Source organism: Zeus faber (genome assembly GCF_960531495.2).
Source record: "Zeus faber genome assembly, chromosome: 21".
NCBI lineage: Eukaryota > Metazoa > Chordata > Actinopteri > Zeiformes > Zeidae > Zeus > Zeus faber.
The window spans coordinates 5,999,562-6,025,861 of NC_137208.1; the positions used below are offsets into that span (position 1 = coordinate 5,999,562).

Here is a 26,300-nt window from a genome sequence, read left to right on the forward strand (position 1 = left end):
AGAAATATTCGACCACCACCAGGTACATAGCTGAATTCCACTGGAACAGATCTGCTCCAACACACTGCCACGGCCTGTCTGGCAACGGTGTCGTCAGCAGTGGTTCTGGAAAGTTATGAGCCTCCTTGGCACATATCGCACAGTGTTCCACTTTCAGCTTAATTTGCTTTGACAGACCTGGCCACCATATGGATTTCTGTGTTCTGGCGATACACTTTGTGATGCCCTGGTGACCTTCATGAATTTTGTTCAGCAACTCCTCTTGCATCGAATAAGGGATTACCAGTCGCTCGCCTTTCATCAGCAGTCCATCCGCAATCAACAGGTCCCGGCGATACTGCCAGTACTGCTGAAGCTCTGGTGTGAGAGCCTTCCTGGTAGGCCATCCATTTTGCACCCGATTCTTTAGTCTTTTGCAGATACTGTCTACATCTTGTGCAGCTCTGATCTGAGCCAGCCTCCCTTCTGATGCAGGTAGGTGCTCCATCACTTGGTTGACATAAGCACCGACATCCTTCTTCAGCTGTGTATCTTCCACCTTTAGCGGCGCTTGGATCGGAGCCCTGGTCTGTGGACAGTGCGTCTGCTGTGATCAGGTTCTTCCCTGGTACATGTTCAATCTTGTATGTAAAGCAAAGCAGTCACAGTCTGAATCTCAGGATTTTAGGGGGCAAGTCATCAAGGGCTCTGCTGCCCAGCAGGGAAATGAGGGGCTTGTGGTCTGTTTGAATAAGAAAGTCCATCCCTATTAGATAAGACCGAAAGCGCTCACATGCCCAGGTCAGCGCCAGTGCCTCTTTTTCAATTTGTGCGTATATACGCTCCGAATTCATCATGCTGCGTGGGCAGAAGGCCACCGGATGCCATTCGCCTGACGGTTGCTTCTGAGACAGAAGCCCTCCGAGTCCAAATGAGGAAGCGTCCGCCGCAACTTTTGTCTGTCTGTTCGGGCAGTATTGCGAGAGCACTGTGGCTGAGCTCAGCTCCCGACGGAGCTCCTCGAATGCCCGCTGCTGCATGCTTCCCCACGCCCAGTCACTGTCAGATTTGAGCAACTCTCTTATGGGCTGTGAGAGCTCAGCAATGCGTGGCGAGAATTTCCCAATATAATTCACCATGCCCAAAAATCTTCTCACACCTGCAACGTCTGTGGGTGCGGGCATCTGTGGGATTGCTGTAATTTTGTTAGGGTCTGGTTCTAGGCCCTGGGCACTGACAATGTGACCTAGGAACTTGACATGGTCCACAGCAAACTGGCATTTTTCATTATTGAGTGTCAGCCCTTCCTTCTGTAGTCTCTCCAACACTCTGCTCAGTCTGTGGTCATGCTGGTCATGCTGTTCATGCGATGATCCAAAGACAAGAATGTCATCTGCATGACACACTGTTCCTTCCAGTCCTGCCAGCATCTGTGTCAGCCTCTTCTGAAGGTGCTCGGGCGCTGACGAAATTCCAAATGGCAATCTGTGAAAACAGTACCTCCCGAACGGTGTGATGAACATTGTCAGGGGGACGGATTCTGGGTGCAGGGGCACCTGCCAGAAGCCAGCTGTGGCGTCGAGTTTTGTAAACACTTTCGCATCTGACAGCTTGGCGAGGGTTTCGTCCACTGCCGGCAGAATGAGCCTTTCACGGCAGACATATTCATTCAGGTGGGTCAGGTCCACGCAGATTCTTATATTTCTGTTGGGCTTTGGTGCCACAACAATCCCTGCGCACCACTCTGTCGGCTCATCGATGGGCGCAATCACTCCCAGAGTCTCCATTCTCTGGAGCTCCACTTTGACTTTGTCTATTAAGGGTAAAGGCACACGACGGGGCAGTGACAATGCATAGGGCTTGGCATCATCCTTCAGTTTAATTTTGTACATGCCTTTCAGGCATCCTAGGCCTGTGAACACTTTGGGATACAGCCTTTTGATGTCAGCTGTCTGAATAGTGTCAACTGTGTAGGCTAACTGCAGCGCTTCAATTGCTGGCAGACGAAGTAGTGGGGTAGCTAATCTTTCTATTACAAACACTGGCTGTTCAGTTGTCTTGTTTTTGTATTTTAAGGTTCCCTTGAACTGATCACCCACTTGTAGAGCGCTGTTGCCTGGTCCTAGCAGTCTCTTTGTTGCAGTGGTGAGTGGGCCATGCTGCTTCTTTGAGTAGACTTTAGCTGGGATGGCTGTCACGTCCGCTCCTGTGTCCAGCTTAAATGTGGTTTGTTGACCATTTAGCCTCAGTGTCTTCTGCCATGTTTTTGACTGACCACCAGCTGACACCCTGCCTATGAAAACAGTGTCTACATCAGGGGTGTCAAACTCATTTTAGCTCAGGGGCCACATGGAGGAAAATCTGTTCTCAAGTGGGCCGGACCAGTAAAATCATGGCATAAAAACTTAAAAATAACGACAACTTCAGATTGTTTTCTTTGTTTTACTCCAAAAAGAACTTAGACTTTGTCTCAGTGTACCTAGAAAGCCATTAAACTTTAAGTCACAGCCTATCTGGGATTGAAAAAAAATACAAAATAAATAACAAAAAATAAATAAAACAACTCTTTTATGTATCAAATACCTCATTTGTCATTTCCACATATTAATCCTGTGCTAACTCAACAAACCATACAAACCGAGGTAGAAACTATTCAAGAGGGTTGATTTACTCCCTGCCTTGTAGGCTACACTATTTCTTGATAGAAAAATAAAAGCTGTGCAATGCATGAACAATTTCAACAAACCAAACTTATGAACTGAAGTGACTGACATTATTACAGTAAATCACACTTAGTTCATTTTCTTTAAATTTCCACAGAAGACAATCATTTTCACAGAACTATATCAGGATGCAGTATCTCATGCAGCATTTTAAGCGGGGTTACCCTGGCATCTTTTAGCTTTCACAAGTGCATCTATATCAGGCGTCACATCCTGAATGGTAGCCAATTTCAGGATGTTATTCAAGTGCTTATTTGTGAGCCTTGAGCGCAGCTTTGTTTTATTGATGCTCATTACAGAGAAAACTTGCTCACAAAGATATGTGGTTCCAAACATGCACAACACTTTTGCAGCAAGGAGTGTCAAGTTGGGGTAACGTGGCAAAAGATATTGATTATATGTGTCCAAGCCAGCTGCGGCAAACTTGCCCTTCAAATCTGAATCACACTGCAAGTCTTTTATTTCAAGTTGGATGTTGACGGGCAGATCAAGCGCATTTGCGGTGAATGGTCGAGCAAAAAACTTTGAAGTCTTTCTCCAGTTCACCAAAAATCTGAAAGCGTGTCTCAAACTCCCGCAATAGTCCCGTTATTTTATTTACATTTACATTTAGTCATTTAGCAGACGCTTTTATCCAAAGCGACTTACAATTGTTCAAACACTGACGGACGCAGCCATCAGGAGCAATTAGGGGTTAAGTGTCTTGCTCAAGGACACTACAGCGTGCTAGCAGGAGGAGCCTGGGATCGAACCAGCAACCTTTAGATTACTCGACGACCAGCTCTACCTCCTGAGCTACCATCCCCATACCATCCAGCTACCATCCCCATCCCCCTATTTTATCTTTGAACCGCTTCATGGCTGCGGCATGCCTCCATTTGCAGTCTGCACTTTCTCTCTGAACTTTGTCGCAACACCTGCATTTTTCCCGACCATTGAGGGCGCACCATCTGTAGCCAGGCTGACAGCGCAGGACCAGTCCACTTCGAGCCTGTCCAGTCCGCCGACGAGTGCGGTGAAAATATCAGCTGCTGTTGTGGTGTCCGTCATTGGCACCAACTCCACGAAGTCCTCGGTGACAGTCAAAGTGTCATCAACTCCGCGGATGAATATTGCCAGTTGCGCAACATCAGTAATGTCCGTGCTTTCGTCATTTGCAACTGAAAAAGCAATAAATGACTTTAAAACTGCGCTTCAATTGACTGTCCGAATCCGCCGAAAGATCAGAAATCCTGCAACTGTATTTCTTGTCAGGCTGATATTTGCAAAAGCCTGGCGCTTTCACATTTAGCAGACGCTTTTATCCAAAGCGACTTACAATTGTTCAAACACCGACGGACACAGCCATCAGGAGCAATTTGGGGTTAAGTGTCTTGCTCAAGGACACTATAGCATGCTAGCAGGAGGAGCCTGGGATCAAACCAGCAACCTTTAGATCACTAGACCACCAGCTCTACCGCCTGAGCTACCATCCGCTTTTCAGGGCACACAATCTCCGCAGCCTTCAGCATGCATGTTTTTACAAATTTCCCCTCAATAAGTGGCTTTGAAGCCACTGCAATTTTATTAGCTATAATGTAGCTGGCTTTCACTGCAGCATCACTGATTTATCGGCGACGAGTAAACACAGACTGCTGTTTCTTCAGAACTGCCAATAATTAATTCACCTTCTCTCTTCTCTGTTGTCCTTGAAAGTTGTTGTATTTGTCGCCATGAAGAGTCTCATAGTGGTGAGGACGGTTATATTCTTTCAGCACTGAAACATGCTGTGAACACACCAAACACACAGCTTTCCCATTCACTTCCGTGAATAAATAGGAGGATGACCATTTTTCTTGGAATACTCTGCACTCTGCGTCCACCTTTCTCTTTTTTGACAGAGACATTTTGGGGCAATGAGGGTGCCAAAGCACGTAATGTTTAAATTGGTCAGGCAGAAAGACAGGCTAGCTCTGGACTGGCTGTAGCCTACTTGTTCAGCCCCAGTATAAACAGTTTGCTTGCTTAACAGAATTGCTATTGTGACACCCACTGGACACATTTAGAAAAGCAGTTTCATTCATTGAAAAATTGCAGCTCAATTTTATGCTTTGCAAAATCATCTCGCGGGCCGGATTAAACCTGTTCGCGGGCCTGATCCGGCCCGCGGGCCGTATGTTTGACACCCCTGGTCTACATCATCCTCTTCCTGGATTTCATCCACACTGCTTAGCTTTGTTTTACAGAGGGCGGCATAGTGGCCTTTCTTGTGGCTTTTCCGGCACTCTGCATCCCTTGCAGCACAGTTGTTTATGGAATGTGGTGGTGCTTTGCCACACCGTCCACAACTCTTTTGCCCTTTCTCATTGTCCTTTTGACCCTGACCCTTGCCTTGGCTTTTCCCTGTCTGTGTGTGTCTCTGAAACTTTTTCTTAAATTTCATCATGTTCACATTAGCTTCTCTTTGGTCTGGGCTGTTTGTGTCACGCACAATGGGCTGCTGTTTCTTAACCTCTTCATGCTGTCTTATTTTCAGTACAGCTTTTGCCAGTGTTAACTCACTGTCCATCTGCAGACTCTCTGACAGGTCCTGGTGTCTTATGCCTGTCACCAACCTGTCTCTAATCAGTTCTTACCGCAGTGCACCATATTCGCAGTGTTCTGCTAGTTTGTAAACTGCAGAAATGAACGATTCAGCCGATTCACCTGGCTCTTGGCTTCTTTTGTTAAATCTGCATCGTTCATAAATCACACTATGTTTGCAAACAAAGTATTTATCAAAGGCTTCTTTTACACTGCCGTATTTCTTTTGGTCTGCATCACTTAAGCCCAATGTGCCCAGAATGTCATCAGCTTTATCACCCATGGTGTAGACTAAGGAATTTATTTGATAGTCTTCATCCTTTTTGTCCAATCCTGCAGCAAGTCTGAATCTTTCAAACCTGCGGATCCAGTTGGGCCAGCTGGGAAAGTCTGAGAAGTCAAAATTCTCTGGTGGGCTTATGGAGAGCTGGGAATCCATCATCTTCTTTTTTTTTTTTTTAAGTAAAATCAAAAATCTTCAAAGCAGGATCACACGCGATGCCTTGCTCTCTACACCAGCACTGAGTCTCAAACTGTTTCCCCAACTCGGGTAGCTATCAGCTTTTAGTTCTGCTACTAGTTCTGTTTCTAACAGCTAGTTTAGCTCCTTTAACTTAGCCTTTTCCGACCGGGACTAATAATGCAAACGTCCGTGTTTACTCTCACAAAACGTCGCCACCGACACTCACTGGAGACGGGACTGAGCACTCTGACACCATGTAATAAGCTTCACAGGTTCTGTAGTAACTGTAGCTTATCATATATTGACGAGACGGCGTGTATCCTTTTAGTAGCTTTATTCCCAACAACTCAAGCCCACGAGGTCAGGTTATACTCTCGTACATTCCATGAATGGTCCGTCACCTATTTTGCTCCCCCTTGGCTGCACAATAGTTCCACCTCAATCTCTCCACATTGACAAACTTCATTGCTAAGTGTTCAAATTATTTAAATAATTTGAACACTTAGCAATGTGGAAGATGTGGTTACAGTGCAATAATGTGGGTTGACAAATCCATACAGGACGCACAAAACGCGCGCACCGCTGCTTACGCCGCTTGGCTCATATCGAGGACCATGGATGATTACAAAGCGGCGTCTAACCAACTGAGGAGGGCTGTGAGAGTGGAGTCTCAGTTCCAGCTGTCTGACACCTGACACGTGGCAGAGATTACGGACTATTAGGGTCTACAGAGGCAGAGCTACCAACACGATCAATGCTGATGCTTTAACATTTGACCCCTGGTTAGCACAACAGAACCGAGGTCCCCCGCTGGATGTGAGCGCCCCAAGACAGTTGAACACCAGGAAAGCTGCTGGTCCAGACGGCATACCCGGACATGTTCTGAAGACCTGTGCCGACCTGCTTGCCCCTGTGTTCACCATCATATTGAACCTCTCCCCGGGGCATGCCTTGGTGCTGATTGTTAAGTAAGCTTAGACTGGACGGCTGGACTGAGGTGACAAAGACCGTGGTTAGAAGATGAGTATTTATTAAGTACTGGTACAAAGTTTTAGGAACATGCACCAGGGGTCTGTTCTAGAATAGACCCCTGATCTCTGGGGCCAGCTGGTTATATAGTCTCTGTGGTAGCCTTTACGGGCAGATGTTTTTTTTTTTTTTTTTTTTTTCACCGTGGTGCGCCAACATGGCAAGGGTTTTTATTAAGCATTTGAACAGAACGGCTGGCTGAACACACATATAAATTGTAATTAATAATAATAATGATAATAATGCTAAGGATTGTTTCGGACGCAGGAGGTTTTGCGTTCTTCTCCCTAGCTACTGGTTGGCTGAGGAGCCTGTGCGCTGATTCCCTCTGCAAGACAGACAAACATTCTGAGCCGCACGGGCACTGATTAGGCCGATTTGAGGCAGCTGGGCGGCCACGGGAAAGGGAACCCTGCTGTCATTCGCAGCCAGTGTTTGAACACGCCCCTTGGTCCACCACATACTGCCCGACTTATGCCGGGGAGCCGTCCAGCCGACAGCTGACTTGCAAGATTACCTGAAACAGCACCTGTGCCACACCTTTGGCTGTAATATTGCGCAGGGGCACTGCTTTGGGGTACCGTGTTGCAAAAACTCACATCTGCCCAAATGCCCGGCCAATAGAAGTGGGCTATTATCTGCTGGCATGTTTTCTCGTGACCGAGGTGACCGGCCATCAGGTTATGGTAAGCCCCCTGAAAGAGGATTTCCCAGTGGCTCTTCGGCACCAACAACTGGGTTATCTCCTCTCCTGTCTGAGTGTCACAGCTCACTCGATATAACCTGTCCCTGATCACCGAAAAATACGGGTGAGTGAGCATAGGGTCTGGGCACATCAATACGCCATCGATTATAATTACCCCCTCAAAGGCCCTGCATAGGGTGTAGTCTCGCGACTGCTCCAGCAGAAAATCGTAGATAGGGAAGGTTAAAGGGACCGGGGGAGATCCTACTTGCACTACGTGGTGTTGAGGGACAGGGAGGTAAGAAGGCAGCGCCCGTTGCTGCTGGCTCAGCGAGGGCGGCTGCTGCTGCTGCTGCTGCTGCTGCTCCTCCTCCTCACTCTAGGCAACGGTGCCTGCGTTCCTCAAGTAAGAGACATTTCACAGTTAATGTACAGTTACTTGTATAAAAGTCACTTTCAATTGTCTCTCTTTCTTGTGTGTTCATACAGGTGCTCCATCCGTGTGCCCAGCTCTCATTCTGACCGCCTGCTGGTCACTGCTGAGCAGAGAGACATACTGTAGATAGAGAGACACAGACCATACACAACAACAATAGTTAGAGATTCTGTTCAGGATATGATGACTTTTCACAATTTCTTGGTTACCACTTGTTAGCTAGCCACCAAAGAATACCAAAGAGGATAAGGTACGTCTGGTGACCAGGTGGTCATTATCTTCATCTGCATGGCTTAACTGCCCCCCCTTCAAATTCTATGTGGGTCATTCCCATTCTGGCTACTCATGAGTTAGTTTGTGCTCACCTCCAGTGTCAAGAATGCAGTTCCACCTGTGATTGATTGTAGTTTGATTCCCAATCGTCCCTAACCTGCACTAACTGCAAATCTGCTTTTGCCTCATTCCCTCATACTGTGCTTCAGCTAGAACTCCTCTGGGCTTGCCTTCTGCTCTTCTCACTTTAAGAACATTTCCCATGGGACTAATGAGTAACCTGTAATTGAACTTCACACCTAAATTCACACGTTAATATTGACATGACATAAAGATGCATTTAATCTCTCTCACCCCAACAGTTGCTGCCCCAACATCCCCCTTGCCACGGGCTGATGACCAGGAAGAGCCTTCCACAAGTGTGTGTGTGTGTGTGTGTGTGTGTGTGTGTGTGTGTGTGTGTGTGTGTGTGTGTGTGTGTGTGTGTGTGTGTGTGTGTGTGTGTGTGTGTGTGTGTGTGTGTGTGTGTGTGTCCACCGGTGAGTGTACAGGATTTATCCCAATTGGTTCTGGTGTATAAGGTCAGTATTATATTATAGCGCCTCCAAGCAGCGGAAAATGCCCCAAAGCCACCCAGAGTCCCGTGGCCATACAGACACCCCACCGCCACAAGAAAGCCCAGGGCGACCCGCTCTCCACCCAAATAAGATCCCCCCAGCCCCCAGAGAAGCCAAAAGCCCACAGAGCAGCCCCCATGCCCAGTCCCGAGGAGCATAACACAGTCCAAGAGAGCGCAAGGAGACCCCGCACCCCTGAGGTGCACAAACACAACCCATCCCCATGTGCAGGCACAAGACGCAGGCGCAGAAGCCTGGGGCCCACCAAAGCCCCGCACGAGGGCGAGGCCCTACCCACCCCACCACAGCTGACCAGAGGCTCTTTCCAGCTGCGAGCCCTGAGTGCCCATCCACGTAGTCAAGAGTGCTCAGCGTAGGGAACCTGGATTTCATGTGTCATGCCAGTGTACAGTATGTGTTCCAAGCAAATATGTGTGGTTTAAAAATTGGGACGGACGAGAAGCACGTCGGGGCAGGAGCGTGATGGGCAAGATCCCAGCCGCCCGCCACATCCCCACCCACATAGCTCGCACCCCACCCATCTCGCAAACCCTAGGCCTATTGTGTTGTGTATGTGCTGAGTATGTGTTTTGATACTGGGAGAGATCAACTTAGGGGTGCAGCAGGCCTGGCATTGGCCACACGGAACCGCCCCCCCCCCAGACCCAACCACGCCAAAGCACGCCCACCTCCTGTACCAGAGGTACCCAACCCACAGTCACCAGCCACAGGCACGAAATGGACCGCAATCCGTCTCAATCATGCCGGGCAGCCCCAGGCCCCCGTCAGGCCCCTGGCCAGCTCCCAGCCACCGTGCATGCGGACCACAGCACAGAGGGCGGCAGATGGCCCCCCCACCCAAAGCCCGGGCCACAAGTGGATGAGCACCCTGTGCACCTAGAGCGCCAGAGAGCAGGTACCCAGGCAGCTCGGTGCGACGACAGGAGTCCCCCCCCTCCACTGAAGGTGACCACATGGGGAGCCTGCACCGAGCACACCCGGGCCAGGCTCAGGTCCCTGCCTGGGTCACAGGACAAGACGGAACGTTTAACCAGCCCCTGCACGACAAGTTGTTGAAAAAATTTAGTTGGACTGGTATGACTCTAGTAGTGTTTTAATATCTACAGAAAAAGCAGACAGGACTATTCCACGGATAAAGACTTTGAATATCCTTGGAATGCATGAGTGTTATTCGCAAAAAGGAAACGTTAGCCTAAAGCAGTTTATCAAGTGTAATGTGACGATAGACACAATAAAAAGGCAGATGACACCAAATCCAACAGCTAGCAGACATGGATAAAAGGAGAGAACAATCTATGAAACACCCTGCCATCCTTTGTCGGATGACACATGGGCTCCGGTGCAATTAGAACAGCCCATCACTTTGGTGACATGTGATTGGGGAGAAACGCAATGAATAGGGTTGGAACACCGCAGTATAGCACAAAAAAGAGGGCATATACCACTGACCCTCAAGTCTATTGGGACGCTATTGGCCAACCCAGGGGTATACCCAATGAGTTCAAAGTACGAAGTGAGGATCTCAGGAGGTTTTGGGCAATTATTTTGCTGAATTTACACCAGCCAAAATGTGTCCTACAATCTGCAAAGGTTCATCAACTATATTGATGATGCCTTGTCCTCAATGGGTGAACAGCTGAAAGCAACAAGTGCTATGACGTGGCAGAATTTAATCCAACTCTGAATTCAACCCACCCCCATGTACAGGTGGGGGTGGGTTGGGATGCACGTTCATTTCCCAATAACACTGCGCCTGAAGGGAGTTTCACATTAACTGTGGAGCTGAGCTTGAATTAAGGGCTTATAAATTTCCCATTATAACTCCATTACACTAATAATTTAAACAAGCAGTATATCCAATACGGTAACTGTTGTCAACCCTGTGACAAAGGTGTCAAACTTGTAACTTGTATAATATTCTATGTTAATTTAGAAAATGAAAAGACTAATGTAAAATCAACAAATTGTATATGTTCAGTAAAATATTCCAGTAATCCACTCAAATAAATTGGGGTATTATTATTATTTTGTTTCTATAACTTTTTCTTAAAACAGAAGATGCTGTGAAAGTGTCAATTATAAATTAGCATATCGTGAGAGAAAAATGCTGATGATGAATTCTTTGAATGAGGTTTCCCATGTTTTATATAGTACAAAATCCTTTTTTGTATGTTACGTAGCTTTTAAAACACATTACCTTCGGGTTTAATGAGTCTCTCAGAGCTTACATGAAGAGACTGTTCTTTCCAACAATGCCTACTGTAGTATAAAGACCAGATCACATTACATCTTCATTCAACATTGTGTGGAGATCAGGATAAGGCCCAGGAGGCTTGACAAAGCACTGTGGTTCATTTTATGGCACAGTAAGATCGTATCTGTGAACAGAGTTTGACTCTTAAATCACTGTATGAGGGTAACACCCGGGGATATGATAGAGATGTCATAGTCCTGTTAATGACAAGCTGACCAGTGGTACACAACCTCCCAATCGGTATAAAGGCCACTTCAACAGAAGCAGAGGGTGACTGATCAGATCACTGCTTTGAAGTAGCTCTATATTTTTCCCTTTATTCTGCAGAATAAATGTCTTTGATACTCTGTTTGTTTTCCTGTAGCGCACAGATTAAAGTCTCCAACAATATTCATCCATTGAAAAAAGTGAACTCTTCAATATTCTCCCTTACAATTACACTTGGCGTAACAACGGGGGTTTTATCGTTCATAGTAAATCAGATTTGTTAAAATAATTAATAATAATTGTTGTAATCTAAAACTTTATGAAACATTTTTTATATATAGGTAACAGGGTAGAGAAAACATACATATACCTGTTGATTATATGTGAATATACTGTATACAAGAATATACCTCATTCTTTGTTGTACTCAGTGAAGTTTGAAACAAAATCTAGCTTGTTAATTTTTTGTAGCATAGGCTACAGTCATTTTGATTATGATTAATGAGATTGTGAATGCTGAATGGCATTCAGGGAGAATGTACAAAAGAGGGCTCTTTGCTGTGACATAATCCTCTGAGTACTATAGTACTGTACTGTACAATTCATAAATACAACATGTAGTGAGCTATTCTGGACTACCTTGCTCGAACACAAACAAGAGACTTGTCAGTCAAGGAACTTCTCTCCCAAATGTGCACATTTTATATGTTCACTTGTACACAGACAGTTCCAATTAGCCAAGTGAATTTTCCCTTCGGCTTAACTACTACTTTATAATTATGTGTCAGTCATTAAAAGCTCCTCTCCTGAAACATCTCTCTTCATTCCAGTTCTGTCTCCAGCTTTGAGTCTGTTGTTTTTGGCTTCACAGTTCCCCAACTGGTCAGCTATGAGCATTTCCATGAATTGTCGGGAATTGCAAATCCTTGATAACTTTATCATTTACAAAGGTGCTGTTTTTGCGGTGATTGATGAATGTGAACAAACAACGGAGTACTTTGACAGCCTAGAACATTTTGAAATCAGAGATGATGACGTTTTTCTCGTATCTTTTCCGAAATCTGGTAAGAAAAATTTTACTTGTGATTTCTCACAAACTTTTTTGGCAAATTTGATATGATGATTTATATCCTATAGCATATGCATACTGGCAAATGATATCAATAACACGTGAAAATATGATAACTCGAAGTATTTTATTCATTATTAGATTATATAACCTAACATTTTAAAAATGTTTCACAATAAAAACGAGAAATAAAACAAGAACTATAGTTAGTCATTGTGCTCTTTCCAGTTAACAAAGCCACAGAATTAAAAGGACGGACCCAAAGTAGAATTGTAACTGTTCAAACTGAAGATCTTCAAATGACCTTCAGTCAGATAGGAGAAAGACAGTATGGCAAAAAATATATAAGTATATAACCTTTCATTCTTCAAGACCAAAGTGTGTGTGTGTGCGCTCGCACATTTTGAGCATCAAACACTACATCTGCTGCCTTTTTACGCACCAATTTGTGCCTTTCCTGCTTCAAAACATGATGGAAATGTGTTTATTTATGTTAAGGAAGACACTAATTTCAGGCAACAGGTGACAATTCCAAATGTATTGAAATATAATGCAATAAGGCTCTCAGGCACCCTGTAATGCTTTCAAATATTTGTTTTCTTGTTCAGTGGATCCACTTTTCTCATTTATTAGTATCCCTGCTGAGTCCACACACGGAAAGGTATGTGTGGTAGTTCTGCCTACACACGCCACCCAGTAGGTGTTTCAGGGCCCTCCGGTACAGGGACACAGATGACAATGCGTTGTGGACGTCAGTTTATTGTCAAGAGGAGGCTCGGTGGAATAAGCCAGGAGAAGATGGAACATGTCATGACAGGGTTCCTGCAGTGTGTGTGGACTGGGTTTTTAACCTGCCAATAGCCCAACTGACGAGCATCAGGTGTGGCTGCTCCAACCATACTATCCACATACCACAGTTTGATTTACTCTTCTGTCCTCTTGATAAATTAATTCATTTTAATTTGTTTGTATGTCCCTGGCCTTTAATTGCTTATATGTGTTTCAGAAAGTCTGCTCATGTCCAAAATTTTCTGCACATTCAAAACATATCACACATATATGTTTTTTGAGTTGATTTTTAGGAACCAAGTACATCGCAACTATGTTATTGAAGCTGAGCGAAAACCAGAATACAACACCTTATGGCCATAACCAATAAAAACATTGATCAAATCTATTACAGAATGAGACCTTGTTAAAGCCTGTAAATATTTCAGGAAAACATATTATAGTGGACCTGTTATGCTCCTTTTAACACAAGTTAATATAGGTCTCTGAGGTCCCCAAAACAAACTTTTTGTAGTTTTTTTTGTTGAAAACACTGTGGCTCCTGGACACAGAGTTTTACGCGTACCCACGCATGTTTAAGCCCAGATCTGAAAACATTAACACATTATTTTGGAGCATCCCTCTGTGCCTTTCGGGACTTAGTACCCAACCAACAGCTCAGTAATTCCCTCTTGCAGCCCATGCGGGGGGTGTGCATGGTGCGCACATTCCAGATTGGAGACCTACATCTCAGTGCGGCAGGCGCACAACCTGGCGGAAAGCTCGCTTGTTACTGGTGCAGAAAGCAGAAACGCTGACTGGAGGAGCAACAAATGTTTTACAATTTAAAAAATAAAAAAAAGGAAACACAATTTCATGAGGCCTCTTTGGCGGACGAGGCCCCAAGCAATATCCTACCTATGCCTACGGTAAAACTGCCTATGGGTGTGTGCTATTGCTTTGTGAACCTGATGTGACAGTGGGTGCGCTCCTTTTCCACAAGGGCACCTCCTGTCATGATCTCCGCCTTCTTCTACTTTCCCCTCCCTCTCCTTACCCATTAGCCCAACTCTATTCACCTGCGCACACAGCTGTTCCAGATCTGCAATCTAACCATTATATATGCCTCTCTCACCAGTCACCCATTGCCAGATTGTCTTCGATGCTTGCACCAGACTCTCCAGCGTTCTCCGGACTGATTCCCCGCTACCGACTCTGCCTCGCTCTGACCACGTATCCTGCCTGCCACTCCGCATGTCTTCTGTCTGCAATCCTCGTTATTGAAACTGCCTGTCCCCGACGATGTATCCTGCCTGCCCCCTGCCTGTCTTCCGTCCGCTCTACAAATTAAAGACATTACCAAATATCCCTGCCTGTCTTTGTGCTGCAATTGGGTCCTAACCAAACCCGTTACAGTACAATCTGGCCAACAATGGACCCAGCACACAACCCCGAGTTGCTGGCATGCCTGGGAAGGGTGGAGTCACAGCTCCAACACCAGGAGACTGTCCGAACCTCCACCTCAGCGGACATTCGGCTAGCAGCGGCTCGCCACGCTAGCTGCCCAGGTCCAGCAGCTCGCCATCGCTCTCGGTCAGTTCATCCCGCCGCCTGCTTCCCCGGACCCACCTGCACCGGTCCAGCCTGGGTAATCCCTGGAGCCCTGGGTGGGGGTTCCAGAACGCTACGCCGGAGACGCAGACGGCTGTAGTCCATTCATTACGAACTGTTACATTTACATTTACATTTACATTTAGTCATTTAGCAGACGCTTTTATCCAAAGCGACTTACAAGGGAGAATAACATTCAGCTACATTGCGACAGAGATTAGTGTAATAACAACATTGGTATAACAATAAATACTGCAAGGTGGTGCTAAGTAATTGTAGATTAGGACAGGAGGTACTCACTGAAGAGCTGGGTCTTCAGGTGCTTCTTAAAGACAGAGAGGGAGGTCCCCGCTCTGGTCATTTTTGGCAACTCGTTCCACCAACGTGGAACTACAAATGAGAATAGCCTGGATTGCCGTGGCTGTATGGCCGGCAGAGCCAGGCGACGCTCATTTGACGAGCGCAGCATCCGGGGGGCAACATGTGCTCTTACAAGAGCACTTAAGTAGGTCGGAGCATTCCCAGCAATCACTCTGTAGGCCAGCATAAGAGACTTGAACCTGATGCGGGCGGCTACAGGTAACCAGTGGAGCTCGATGAGCAGCGGAGTGACATGTGCCCTCTTTGGCTGGTTGAACACCAGTCGCGCCGCCGCATTCTGTATCATCTGAAGTGGCTTCACCGCACAGGCCGGCAAGCCTGTTAAGAGGGCGTTGCAGTAGTCGAGACGGGACATCACCAAGGTTTGTACCAGCAGTGGCGATAGTGGCGCCGCCCCTAGCGGTCGCCTGCGCCGGCGCTCCGGTTACTTTCTTACTCTTTAGTATTTTTTTACCCGTTGCAGTTCGCGTACCGGCAGAACAGATCCACGGATGACGCGGTCTCCCAGGTACTGCACACCACGCTCACGCACCTGGATGGCCAGAAGGGGGCCTATGTGAGAATGCTGTTCATTGATTATAGTTCAGCTTTCAACACCATAGTCCCCACCAGACTGGCTGTCAAGTTGTTGGAGCTAGGACTGAATGCTCCGCTGTGCACCTGGATCCTGGACTTCCTCACAGGCCGCCCCCAGGTGGTCAAGGTGGGGAAGTACATGTCAAGCTCCCTCACCCTGAATACAGGATCCCCCCAGGGCTGCGTCCTCAGCCCCCTACTGTACTCCCTGTACACACATGACTGTGTGGCCAGGTCCAGCTCCAACACCATCATCAAGTTTGCTGACGACACCGTGGTCGTGGGCCTGATCACCGACTGCGATGAGAAGGCCTACCGCGAGGAGGTGGCTGACCTGTCACTCTGGTGCCAGGACAACAGCCTCCACCTGAACGTCAGCAAAACCAAGGAGCTGATTGTGGACTTTAGGCGTGGATCACAATCGAGGACGCACGCGCCCTTGTGGATTAATGGGACTTCTGTCGATAGGGTGAGCAGCTTCAGATATCTGGGAGTCCACATCACAGAGGACTTAACATGGACTGTTCATACAGACACTCTGGTGAGAAAGGCGAGGCAGCGTCTCTACCACCTCAGGCAGCTGAGGAAATTCCGGGTATCGGTGAGGATCCTCAAGTCCTTCTACTCTGGAACAGTGGAGAGCATCCTGACAGGCAACATCACTGCCTGGTTTGGGAACTGTACTGCCCAGGACAGGCGGGCCCTGCAGAGGGTGGTGCGTTCAGCTGAACGTACCACTGGAACTACCCTCCCCCCCTTGCAGGAGTTATACACCAGGAGGTGTAGTAGCAGAGCCCGTAGGATCATGAAGGATCCTCATCACCCCAACAACGGACTGTTTCAGCTGCTGCGGTCAGGCAAGCGCCTCCGCAGTCACGCAGCGAGAACAGAGAGACTGAGACGGAGTTTCTTCCCTCAAGCCATCAGAACTGTCAACGCTGACCTCACCAGGGGTCCTAACTGAGCCATGCACTAGGCTCCACTACCTACTGTACTGTATGTAGCATACTGTACCGCATACTGTATCACTGTTCAGGGTTGTTCGTGATGCCGTATTGCTGCGCCGTACTGCTGTATACTGTGCTGTATTATCCCAAACACTACCTCACACTATTCACATTCACATGCCACTTTAATTCACATGCCACTTTAAATGCACATATCTGTATATACATAGCCATGCCCATTTTGGCTTAGCTGAAGCCTCAGCGGCCCCCATGGTGTGTCCTCTGGTGCACGCAGCAGGCATACCTCTCTTAAAAAGGATGAAGATGCCCAAAAGCTACCTCCTCTGGCACATTTTCTTGTAACAGACAGACATGCAAGTATGGCTATGCAAGGTACAAAGATAATGTGGTATTTTATATATACATTTATACCAACATATTATGAGAGATAACAAACTTGAACTTGTAGCCAGCCTTTGCATATTACTCAGTCAAGTGTCACTTGAAGTGAACAATGACTGCTTCTAATGTACCCACACATGTTTATATTATTGTTCATGAGTGGTAATGTTAGCATATGCAACATAGCAATGCATATGTGAAATGTGATGAACTATTACATTACTTTTACATTACATAAGTTATACATCCTTGTATCCAATTGGGGTAGGATAGGATAGATGTCATTGCCTCTACTCGAGGACTCAAGGATCTCATTTGCAAACTGCTTTAGGAGCCACTGCCTCTGCTTGAGGCGCATGCATCACTGGCGACTCACTCTCAGCTGTTTTGGTTTGACCAAGCTCTGTCGCAAATGTCTTGTATGACTGGAAGGCAGGAGTTTGTTGCTCCCAGAGAGCAGCTGCCCAGGCCAGGGCCTGGCCTGGAAACCATAGTGATTACAAAAGACCTTTGCCCTCTCATGGCCAAACCGGTAAGGCTAGGAGTGGAACACCTGGAACACCAAATCGCACTTGCACCAGCTCTGGATCTCTCTGGATCGCCAGCCTACTTCTCGTGCAGGAAGACCAAGGTTCAAGGATATGTGGTGACATCAGAGGTGACCAGTCGGCATGGACAGCATTGGTGGGTCAGGACCGCTGGAGGACGTTGTAGCTGTTGCAGCGGAAACCAGCGAGGCAGCAAGAAACTGGTGCACAATGGTGGTGAGGTTGGTCACCTGCTCATCCAGCGGGGTCAGGCTGATGCTGAACTGAGGTTGAGGGGATGGCAATTTGCATGTGCGTGTTTAGAATAACAGGCATGTTTTGAATTACAATAACATCACAATTCCAGATATTAGTTTCCTCCCTTCAAAGACCTTGTTCCTGGCTTTCTCCTTTGTAGATGTGGGGACAGACTCTAGGGCCTTAACAAACACATGTCTTTTGTTTGTCTCTTCTTCTTGCTGATTGTGATCGAAATACACCGACCAGGGACAGTGTGGTGCCAGCGGATCATCACTCTGATCTGCAAGGAGAACCTTCCCAAGATGGAGAATACCACCACCTTTAGACTGATGCCCTGGCTGGAGAACAAGCGCAAGGACTTGGACTATGGCCAAATCCCCTCACCACGCCTCTTCACCTCCCACCTCCCGCAGCACCTTGCACCCCGGGGACTGCTTCGGAAGAAAGCCAAAGTCCGTTCCCTTACATGCATGCAGGAGCATATTTCCGACACGTGCTGTTCGGCAGATTGCAGTAATTCCAATGTTTTGTTAACTGTTCAGGTCATCTACATTACCAGGAATCCTAAAGATGTTATGGTCTCCTACTTCCACTTCACCCAGTTAGTAAAGAACATGGAGGATTTGAAGACCTGGGAAGTGATGATCGACAAGTTCTTCAGTGGAAGGAGTAAGTTTCTCACGTTGTCACGTCTATGTATATAGAATAGAAACAAGATTCAGCTTTAATTGTCTTGATTGACAGAGAAATAAAAAGAAGCTGATCCATCATTAAGTCATTTACATAAGCTTTTTTAACTAAAATCTAGTGCAGGAATAAAAACAAAATACATTTGAAAAAAGATTCAATGGGAAGCACAAACTCCACACAGAAGACCTCTAATTGGGAGATAACCTGCTGGAGAACAGTGCCAACAGCGCCCCAGGTGGGCATCGAAACCAGGACCTTCTTGCTGTGAGGCAGCAGTGCATCGCACTGTGCCCAAGGACGTGCAGTGTTGAATTTTGTGCAATTTGTACACGCGACACATGTAATATTAATAAACAACATCCGATGGCTCAGCTCTTTGCAGCAGTGGGGTGGGGCTTTAGGGCTCTGTGACTGAGTCAGAGTTTCTTTCCACGGTGTGACTTTAACCGGCAGTTTCATCTTCCATTGTGGAAAGTGTTAAACTGTGCTATTAAAATGCATTTTGAACAGGCATGCACTAGAATATACAGAATATAATGGCCAGCTATTTGGGACAAAAGTATTACTTGTCTATGACAATTGATACTCGTATTTACTCTGTCTATTTGTCTCTCTACCCAGTGATGGGGGGCTCCTGGTTTGACCATGTCAGAGATTGGTTCGCCAATCAAGATAAGTTTAACATTCACTTCCTGAGTTACGAAGAGATGATCAAGGTAATTGTTGATAATACACACACTTGTTATTTGTTGTAAAAAGTGAATAATTGTTAAAGTTTGGATCACACTCCCACATCTCTACGAATGGCAGTGATTTCTTTCTGTGGTTCAGGACCTGAGATCGGTGGTGGTGCGTCTGTGTGAGTTTTTAGGGAAGGATCTGTCGGACGCCACCATTGACAACATCGTCCAGAGGTCAACATTCGGCAACATGAGAGATGACAAAGAAGCCAACTATGAGTTCATGTCTAATAATATTGGAAAAAAGGGAGAATTCCTCAGGAAAGGTAAATGCCACACCCACAGACACACACACACACACACACACACACACACACACACACACACACACACACACACACACACACACACACACACACACACACATACAGTTTAACATCTTATACAGTTATCCTTTAGTATATTCTGTACACTTGATTCAATAAATATCAACAACTAGCCGTAACTAACCACCAGTGACGTGCAGTCAGGGGAGGCAGGTGAGGCTGTGCCTCCCCTGTCATCATGAGAGGAAAAAGAAACGAAATAATTAATATTTGTCCTCTGGACTATGATTTTGGTGTGGTTCTTAATGTATTTTGACCATTTTTATAGTAAAAATCGCAGAAAATTCTGTATTTCCTGCTTCAATAAACAAAGTCTCCTTCGGAGACGAGAGGTGAGGCATGGACAGCCGAGCCTCCCTCCAGATTGAGCAATCACTCACAAACTGGATTGAGGGCGTGCAAATGGCGCGTGCTTGTTCCCATTTCTGTGTATGTTTCCAATATGATGGTTGAGGACACTTTGATGTAATAAAAGTATACGTCTTCTTTTCCATGGTGTTCAGTAATGTATTTCACGTATGTGTGTCATATTTACATCTTATTGATATGACATAAATCCACAGGGAAAATGCTTGCCTTGAGGCAGGCAGTACCTCTGCCTCAAGGAAGGCGGCGGTAGTGAGCAGCCTGCTAGCCTGCCACCAGCCAGGTCACGTCAACTCTAACCCTTGTGCAAAAATTAAAAACAAGTGTGCTGTTCGACGCTGTAGAGCTTAGCAACAAGCTGCCATTTCTCGCCCTGAAAATGGAGGTTTTGATTTCTAAACTAAGACATTTTTCAAAGCTGGACTTTCAGTCAAAGCAAGAAGTCATAAATACTGGGAGACCGACGCCAGAACTACGAGGTTTGCGTCAAACGACGGGAGTCGGGAATAGACGGGAAACTACTCGTTCTTTTCAAACGGATTGGTATACACGTAAAGACTGGCTTTGTGGCTGTGCTATAAAAAAACATCTTTTCTGCTTTCCCTGGTAAGGTAGGATATACTGCAATATACAGTGGCACTGGTGTTTTAAAATGGTTTTCAGCATCCTATTCTCTCCTATTCTCTCCTATTCTCTCATCCTATCCTATTGGCATCCTACTGTATGTTTGTAAATCTGACTTGTGAGTCAGTGCCTCCCCAACCCCAACCCCAACCCTAACCCTAACCCTAACCCTCCCCAAACCCAACCCTCACTGCACGTCACTGCTAACCGCTGACCTACAGTGTGTCAGTGATGCCTGAGGAAGAATAAATCTGACTTGGTTGGCTTGATGGTGGGTCCAAACCAAGGTTTAAAAGGACTCATTTGTTAGTTCTCTGAAATGATACTCGTTAATGTCAAATCTTGTCTTCCAAATCTTGCCCCAACCAAGGAACCATTGGTGACTGGAAGAACTCGATCACCGTGGCGCAGAACGAGCACTTTGACAAGCTCTGTGAGGAGAAGATGAAAGACATTCCAATCAATTTTACTTGGGATATTGCTGAAAGCCACAACTGAAGCTCTCCTTCTGTCTTTCTGTCTTTCTGTCTCTCTGTCTCTCTGTCTCTCTCTCTCTCTCTCTCTCTCTCTCTCTCTCTCTCTCTCCCATGCAGATATACTTGTTAAAATAAGTGTATTTGGCTGTATCGGAAAACAAGTCTTTAAAGAAAAGAATAGGTGATCAGAAAGAGAAATGCTTTGAAATGTATTTCCTTCAATTCATAAACTGAAAATAAATAAAGTTTATCACTCAATGGAAGTCCTCCCTTGCTCATTGTGCATTAAACCAAATTAATCAAATGAACAAAGAGTTTTCGTCACTACAACTATCTGTCACTTTCAGAGTTTCTAATGAAAACAGAGCTGCAATTCTGGCTGGAACTAATTTATTTGCATTTGCATAGAATTATTACAGCCTTGCAATTTATTGCAACACAAAGGCTTATTCCAACATTTATCTTTCAAGCGGAATAATAAGAAATAAATTTAGTATGCCTTACTGGGGCATTTGAAGGTTATTTTTTTCAAAAAGCCAAACTCACAAATTAGGATTTTTAACTCGAACTGACAAAAAAGTGAAATAAAATATGATATATTATAATAATATAGAATTAGGTTATGCTATTTTCTATAACTCTGCACAGTACAGAGCAGCTTGTAAATCGATTCTGCTCTCAATCATGCAGAATTGAAAATTCTGCATGATGGTTGCCTTGCCTTGATGGTTGCCTTGATCAGCCTTGATCTGACTCCTGCAGGGCCGGCTCTAGCCATATTGCTGCTCTAGCTAAACTACCGACCGGGGGGGGGCAAAGAAAGTGTCCCCATTATGCACAGTGCTTGTTTTGTTCCATAAGGAAAGGATGAAATAAAATAACCGACATCTATAATAAAAACACACTGTTTTGGTGCACCGATCGGCGGCGCCCCATCGCTGCCAGGCCGTGGACATTATCTGTCCCGTTGGAGTGCAGACATACCATTGATGGCGTGGCTTGGGCGCTGGAGAGGGAGACAGGTGTGAAAATTGCGCCCCAATCGCTCCCTCTCCTCACCCCCCTTGGGATGTCGCCCTAGGCGGCCACCTATGTCGCCTATAGGAATAGCCGGCCCTGGACTCATGTATAACGGGGGCTTCATAATATGTGTCTTTGCTCTCTTTCTATCTATCTCGTGCCCTTAATCACAGTATAATGTCAAGTAGGTGAGAGCAGCCATGTTGTACGGTTTAGAGGCGGTGGCACCGACAAAAGGCGGCTGGCGGCTGAACTGGAGGCGGCACAGTTGATGACGTTGAGATTTTCACTGGGAGGGACAAGGATGGACAGGATTAAGAACGAGTGCATTAGAGGGACAGCTCGGGTTGGACAGTTTTGTGAAAAGGGGGGGAGACAAGATTGAGATGGTTTGGACACGTGTGCAGGAGAGATGAGAGTTACATTGAGAGAAGGAGGCTGAGGATGGAGCTGCCAGGCAAGAGGAAAAGAGGAAGGCCAAAAAGAAGGTTTATGGATGTGCTGAGGGAGGACGTTCAGGCGGGCGGTGTAAGGGAGGAAGATGCGCAGAACAGAAGGTATTGGGGGCATATGATTCGCTGTGACGACCCCTAAAGGGAGCAGCCCAAAGATTAAGAAAGAACATTTTAGTCACTACTGGTACTCTGTGATGGGGCTCAAGGTGGGTGTCACAGTATGAGGCTGCACACTCTAGACAGGACTTCAGGGCCTTCTGCTTGGTCCCGGTGCAGACATCACAGGGAACTTCTCCAGGTTCAACACAATCAACTCTCACTTGTTGAGACTTTTTGAACTGAGCAGCCATCTCCAATATGAAGGTAATGACCTGTAATTTAGGTTGCGTGTGGAAATGCTCTCTACACACAGGACAAAGGTACTAGACTTCACCATCCCAGTGTGTCATAATACAGGCTTTGCAGAAGTTGTGTCCACATGGTAAGGTTACTGGACTGGTTAACACATCCAGACAGATGGAACATGAGAAATTCTCCACTGACAGGAGACTGCTGGGAGAGGCCATTCCTACAGAGAAAATAATATTTAACTCTAAAAACATCAAAGTGTCTCAGTGTGAGAAAACATTCATGCTCTAGTCACAAATGACACTATTAGGCCCACGGCCTCCCATCGCCACTAGAGGCCGTTCTTGCCCCATCTGCCGCTCCCCCCTTGAGCCAATTGCGCACACCGGGGATCAATTACCTGCATCACTCCACACAGTATTTAGTCTCCAGCTTCCCAATCATTCTTTGCCAGACCGTCAACTAGCTTACCCAAGTTGAACAGCCACTGGCTCAGTTCCTAGCTCTTTGTTTCATCTTCCCCTTACCTGCTTGTCTCCTCGTGTCGTCCCAGTCTGTCTGTCCCTCTCCAGCCAGCCCGGTTTACCTGCTTGTCCCGGCTCGTCGACCAAGGCTGTCCGTCCCTCCCCATCCAGCCCGGTTCCCCGTCTCTCCACCCGGATCCTGGACACCTCCTCCCGGTCATCATCATTGCTGCCCAGCCCTGCTCCATCCCTACCTGACCGGGTCCCCCGGCCAGCTCCACCGTGTGGGCTAATAAACATCCTTCGTCTGCCTGTCGTGTGTTTGGGTCTCACCTAGCCCCAGTCGTGACAGACTTAAAGTGTTTTAAAAAGTAATTCCTTGTAGTTATACACCACAGTCTAATAGAATATAGCTTTATTATATTTCATTTCAGTTCTAAATGGGAGCATATATACAGCAGCTTATTAAATGAGGATATTTTCTGTTGTATTCACATTACTTTTGTAGTCAGTCTACTTGATTATTTGTTAAGATAAATTTTCTTTTTCCCCTTAATGGAGAGAACAGTCTCCACTGCAGCACGATGAGGATTTGATCAACTTTCACTTCCAGAACGACTCCTGTCCTTCTTCTTCCCCTTTCCCACTGCACCAAAAACCAGGTAACACTCGCCAACATCCAGCATTTGTCACCAGTGGGAAAGGTCATCCTGATGACTTGTATCTGACGCTAACATTCCCAGCTTTCAGGATGCCTTCCACCTGTTATGATGGAGGCGGTTTCGAGAAAAACGGTAAAACCTAAAACTTGTGACTAGTTTTTGTTTTCAACTATTTATTTTTTGCCTTTTCTCAGTCAGCTGCAGTCAAAGTGAACTTGTGACAGAAAACCATCAGATATACGTAGTTTACTCCAAACAGCTGAACTAAAGTGGACAACAGAGCTCTCTTGCGGCCAAATCACACAATTTGAATTAAAAAAAAAATGACTTAAAGTTCTGGAGAGGAAAAAAAAAAAAGAGAAATGTGATGAATACGTCCAGGTTTTGTCCCTTTTCAGAACAATCGCGTATATAGCTTATCAAATCACTATTATTTGAATGATCACACATTTCTTCCAAAAGTCTACACTATTCAAAACAAAATTCACACAAATATAACATTATTCTTTGAAGGATATAACAGTAGTTGTTTGTGTTAATAAAGAGATAAAAAAGCAACAAATATAGGTCCTGTTTCCCCCATTTTCAATCTATTACTAGACAGTCATGACGTTTCCCTTTCACCATTACAATAGAACACTCTGCAGAGAAAAATCGCTAAAAAGTTTGATTTGACCCTTAACGCTCTCCGTAGTACCTCAGTGGTACGAGCACGGCATCTCGGGGACGAGCTTTTTGTGAACGCGCGCTTCCTTCGCACAGAGTGGGGACACAGAGTTCGACACGACACCGCTGTGCTCTGACACGCCGGTTAACTCCGTGTGGCGTTCATTTCAAATCCCATTTACAATCCAAAACCAGTAGCTATTGACCTTTTTTCCAGCATGAGGGACCGTGAAACGTCGTGAGTGTGGGGATCGCACCGTGGGGACCACAGCGGAGAACCCCCGCACTCCCCGCCGGGCTCCGAGTCACTCCAGCACCGCCTCAAGCCGGTCCCCGAACCGGAGGAGCGTCTCCGCCCCTCGCACCGGCAGCATGGATACACCACGCTGCTTCTCCTGTGGTGTCGGGTCGTTCATGAACGATCCGATTCTTTTGAACGGCGCAAAATACTTTTTTATTCCAAGTTTCACACTTTTATGTCGTTGTCTGTTTAAGTTTCTGTCTCCTCTACTGTTTCGTTCCCAGTCACACTGGAACCATGACACGCCTGTTTTCCAGCGTGTTACTGGCGTCGAACGTGACGCACCAGGAAAAAAATCCATCCAAAATATCTATTTTTCTGACGGAAATCTCTATTCAGAGACTCTTTGAATAATGATAGAGTAAATACTGTGTGGAGCACTCACCTTGTGCCCTTTCCAAGCTGTCTGTCTTTCTCACCCTGTATCGATGGGACACAAGTGTCCTCCCAGCACAGCTCAGGGTTCTTACTTTCACTTTCACTTCCTCTTATTTATTTACATTTTATTTATTATTTTTTTAAACCTGTGCTGTCAGCATGCTGGACATACAACACAGAGTATTTGTACCATTGCATCTGGACAGAGTTGAGACTAAAGAAAATGAGACTAAGAATTTTAATATTTTAATTAATCGGAATCACGTTGAAAATTGGTCATATTTGTCCTTGAAATTGAAAAAACAGTGCTTAAAAAGTTCTTGAAAGTCATTGAATTTTGTAATACCGAAATGAATGAATAATGATAATGATCATACATGTATTTTTATAGCACTCATCAAAGCAGAGGTTATAAAAGGGCGTCGCACATTTAAAAGACAACTGTGTAAAACCAATCAAGTTAATGAAGATAAAATGAAAATCCATTACAATAGTGACGTGAAACTTAAAATGACTTTAAGTTTTTTTGAAGTTCTAAAAATAACTATCAGTTAAGTTAATGAAATTAAATACAGCAATATGAAAGCAACAATGAGATGTCATGTGATTCGTCTTATAAAACGGCTGCATTTGTAATATTTGTGACGTACGGTAAATTTAGTTTCGATGGCTAAATCCAAGTTTGGCCGTTAAAAAAACTATGTTCTTGTTTTCTGAATGTTCTTTTTCTTCTTCTTATGATTGCAAGGATTTGTGACCTGATTAGAATGAGCTCTTATCTTTGTGTCATCAGTGTCATTCTACGTCATGTAAACACTGCAGGTTTCTTCATGGAGCCCACGGTGTTCAGCGACGTGGAGCATCACATGTTCATCGCCAAAGAGGAATCCTTCGGCCCCGTCGTGGTGGTGTCCAAGTTCAAGGACGGGGACGGAACATGACATTCCCACTGCTTTGCAACATTGGTCCTTTTGTCTTTTGGATTCCTTCTCT

The 26,300-nt window shown here is 45.8% G+C and overlaps 1 protein-coding gene across 1 annotated transcript; it reads left to right on the top strand.

Moving 5' to 3' along the window:
- Positions 1–9,741: 9,741 nt before the first annotated feature.
- On the top strand, positions 9,742–26,248 carry LOC307246436 (amine sulfotransferase-like; the record flags this gene model as incomplete). The annotated part of the gene is made up of 8 exons (XM_080022345.1): positions 9,742–9,862; positions 12,200–12,313; positions 18,038–18,243; positions 18,334–18,460; positions 19,103–19,197; positions 19,313–19,487; positions 20,908–20,970; positions 26,130–26,248. 8 exons carry the CDS (start codon positions 9,742–9,744, stop codon positions 26,246–26,248), a joined length of 1,020 nt encoding a protein of 339 aa, XP_079878471.1.
- Positions 26,249–26,300: the final 52 nt, after the last annotated feature.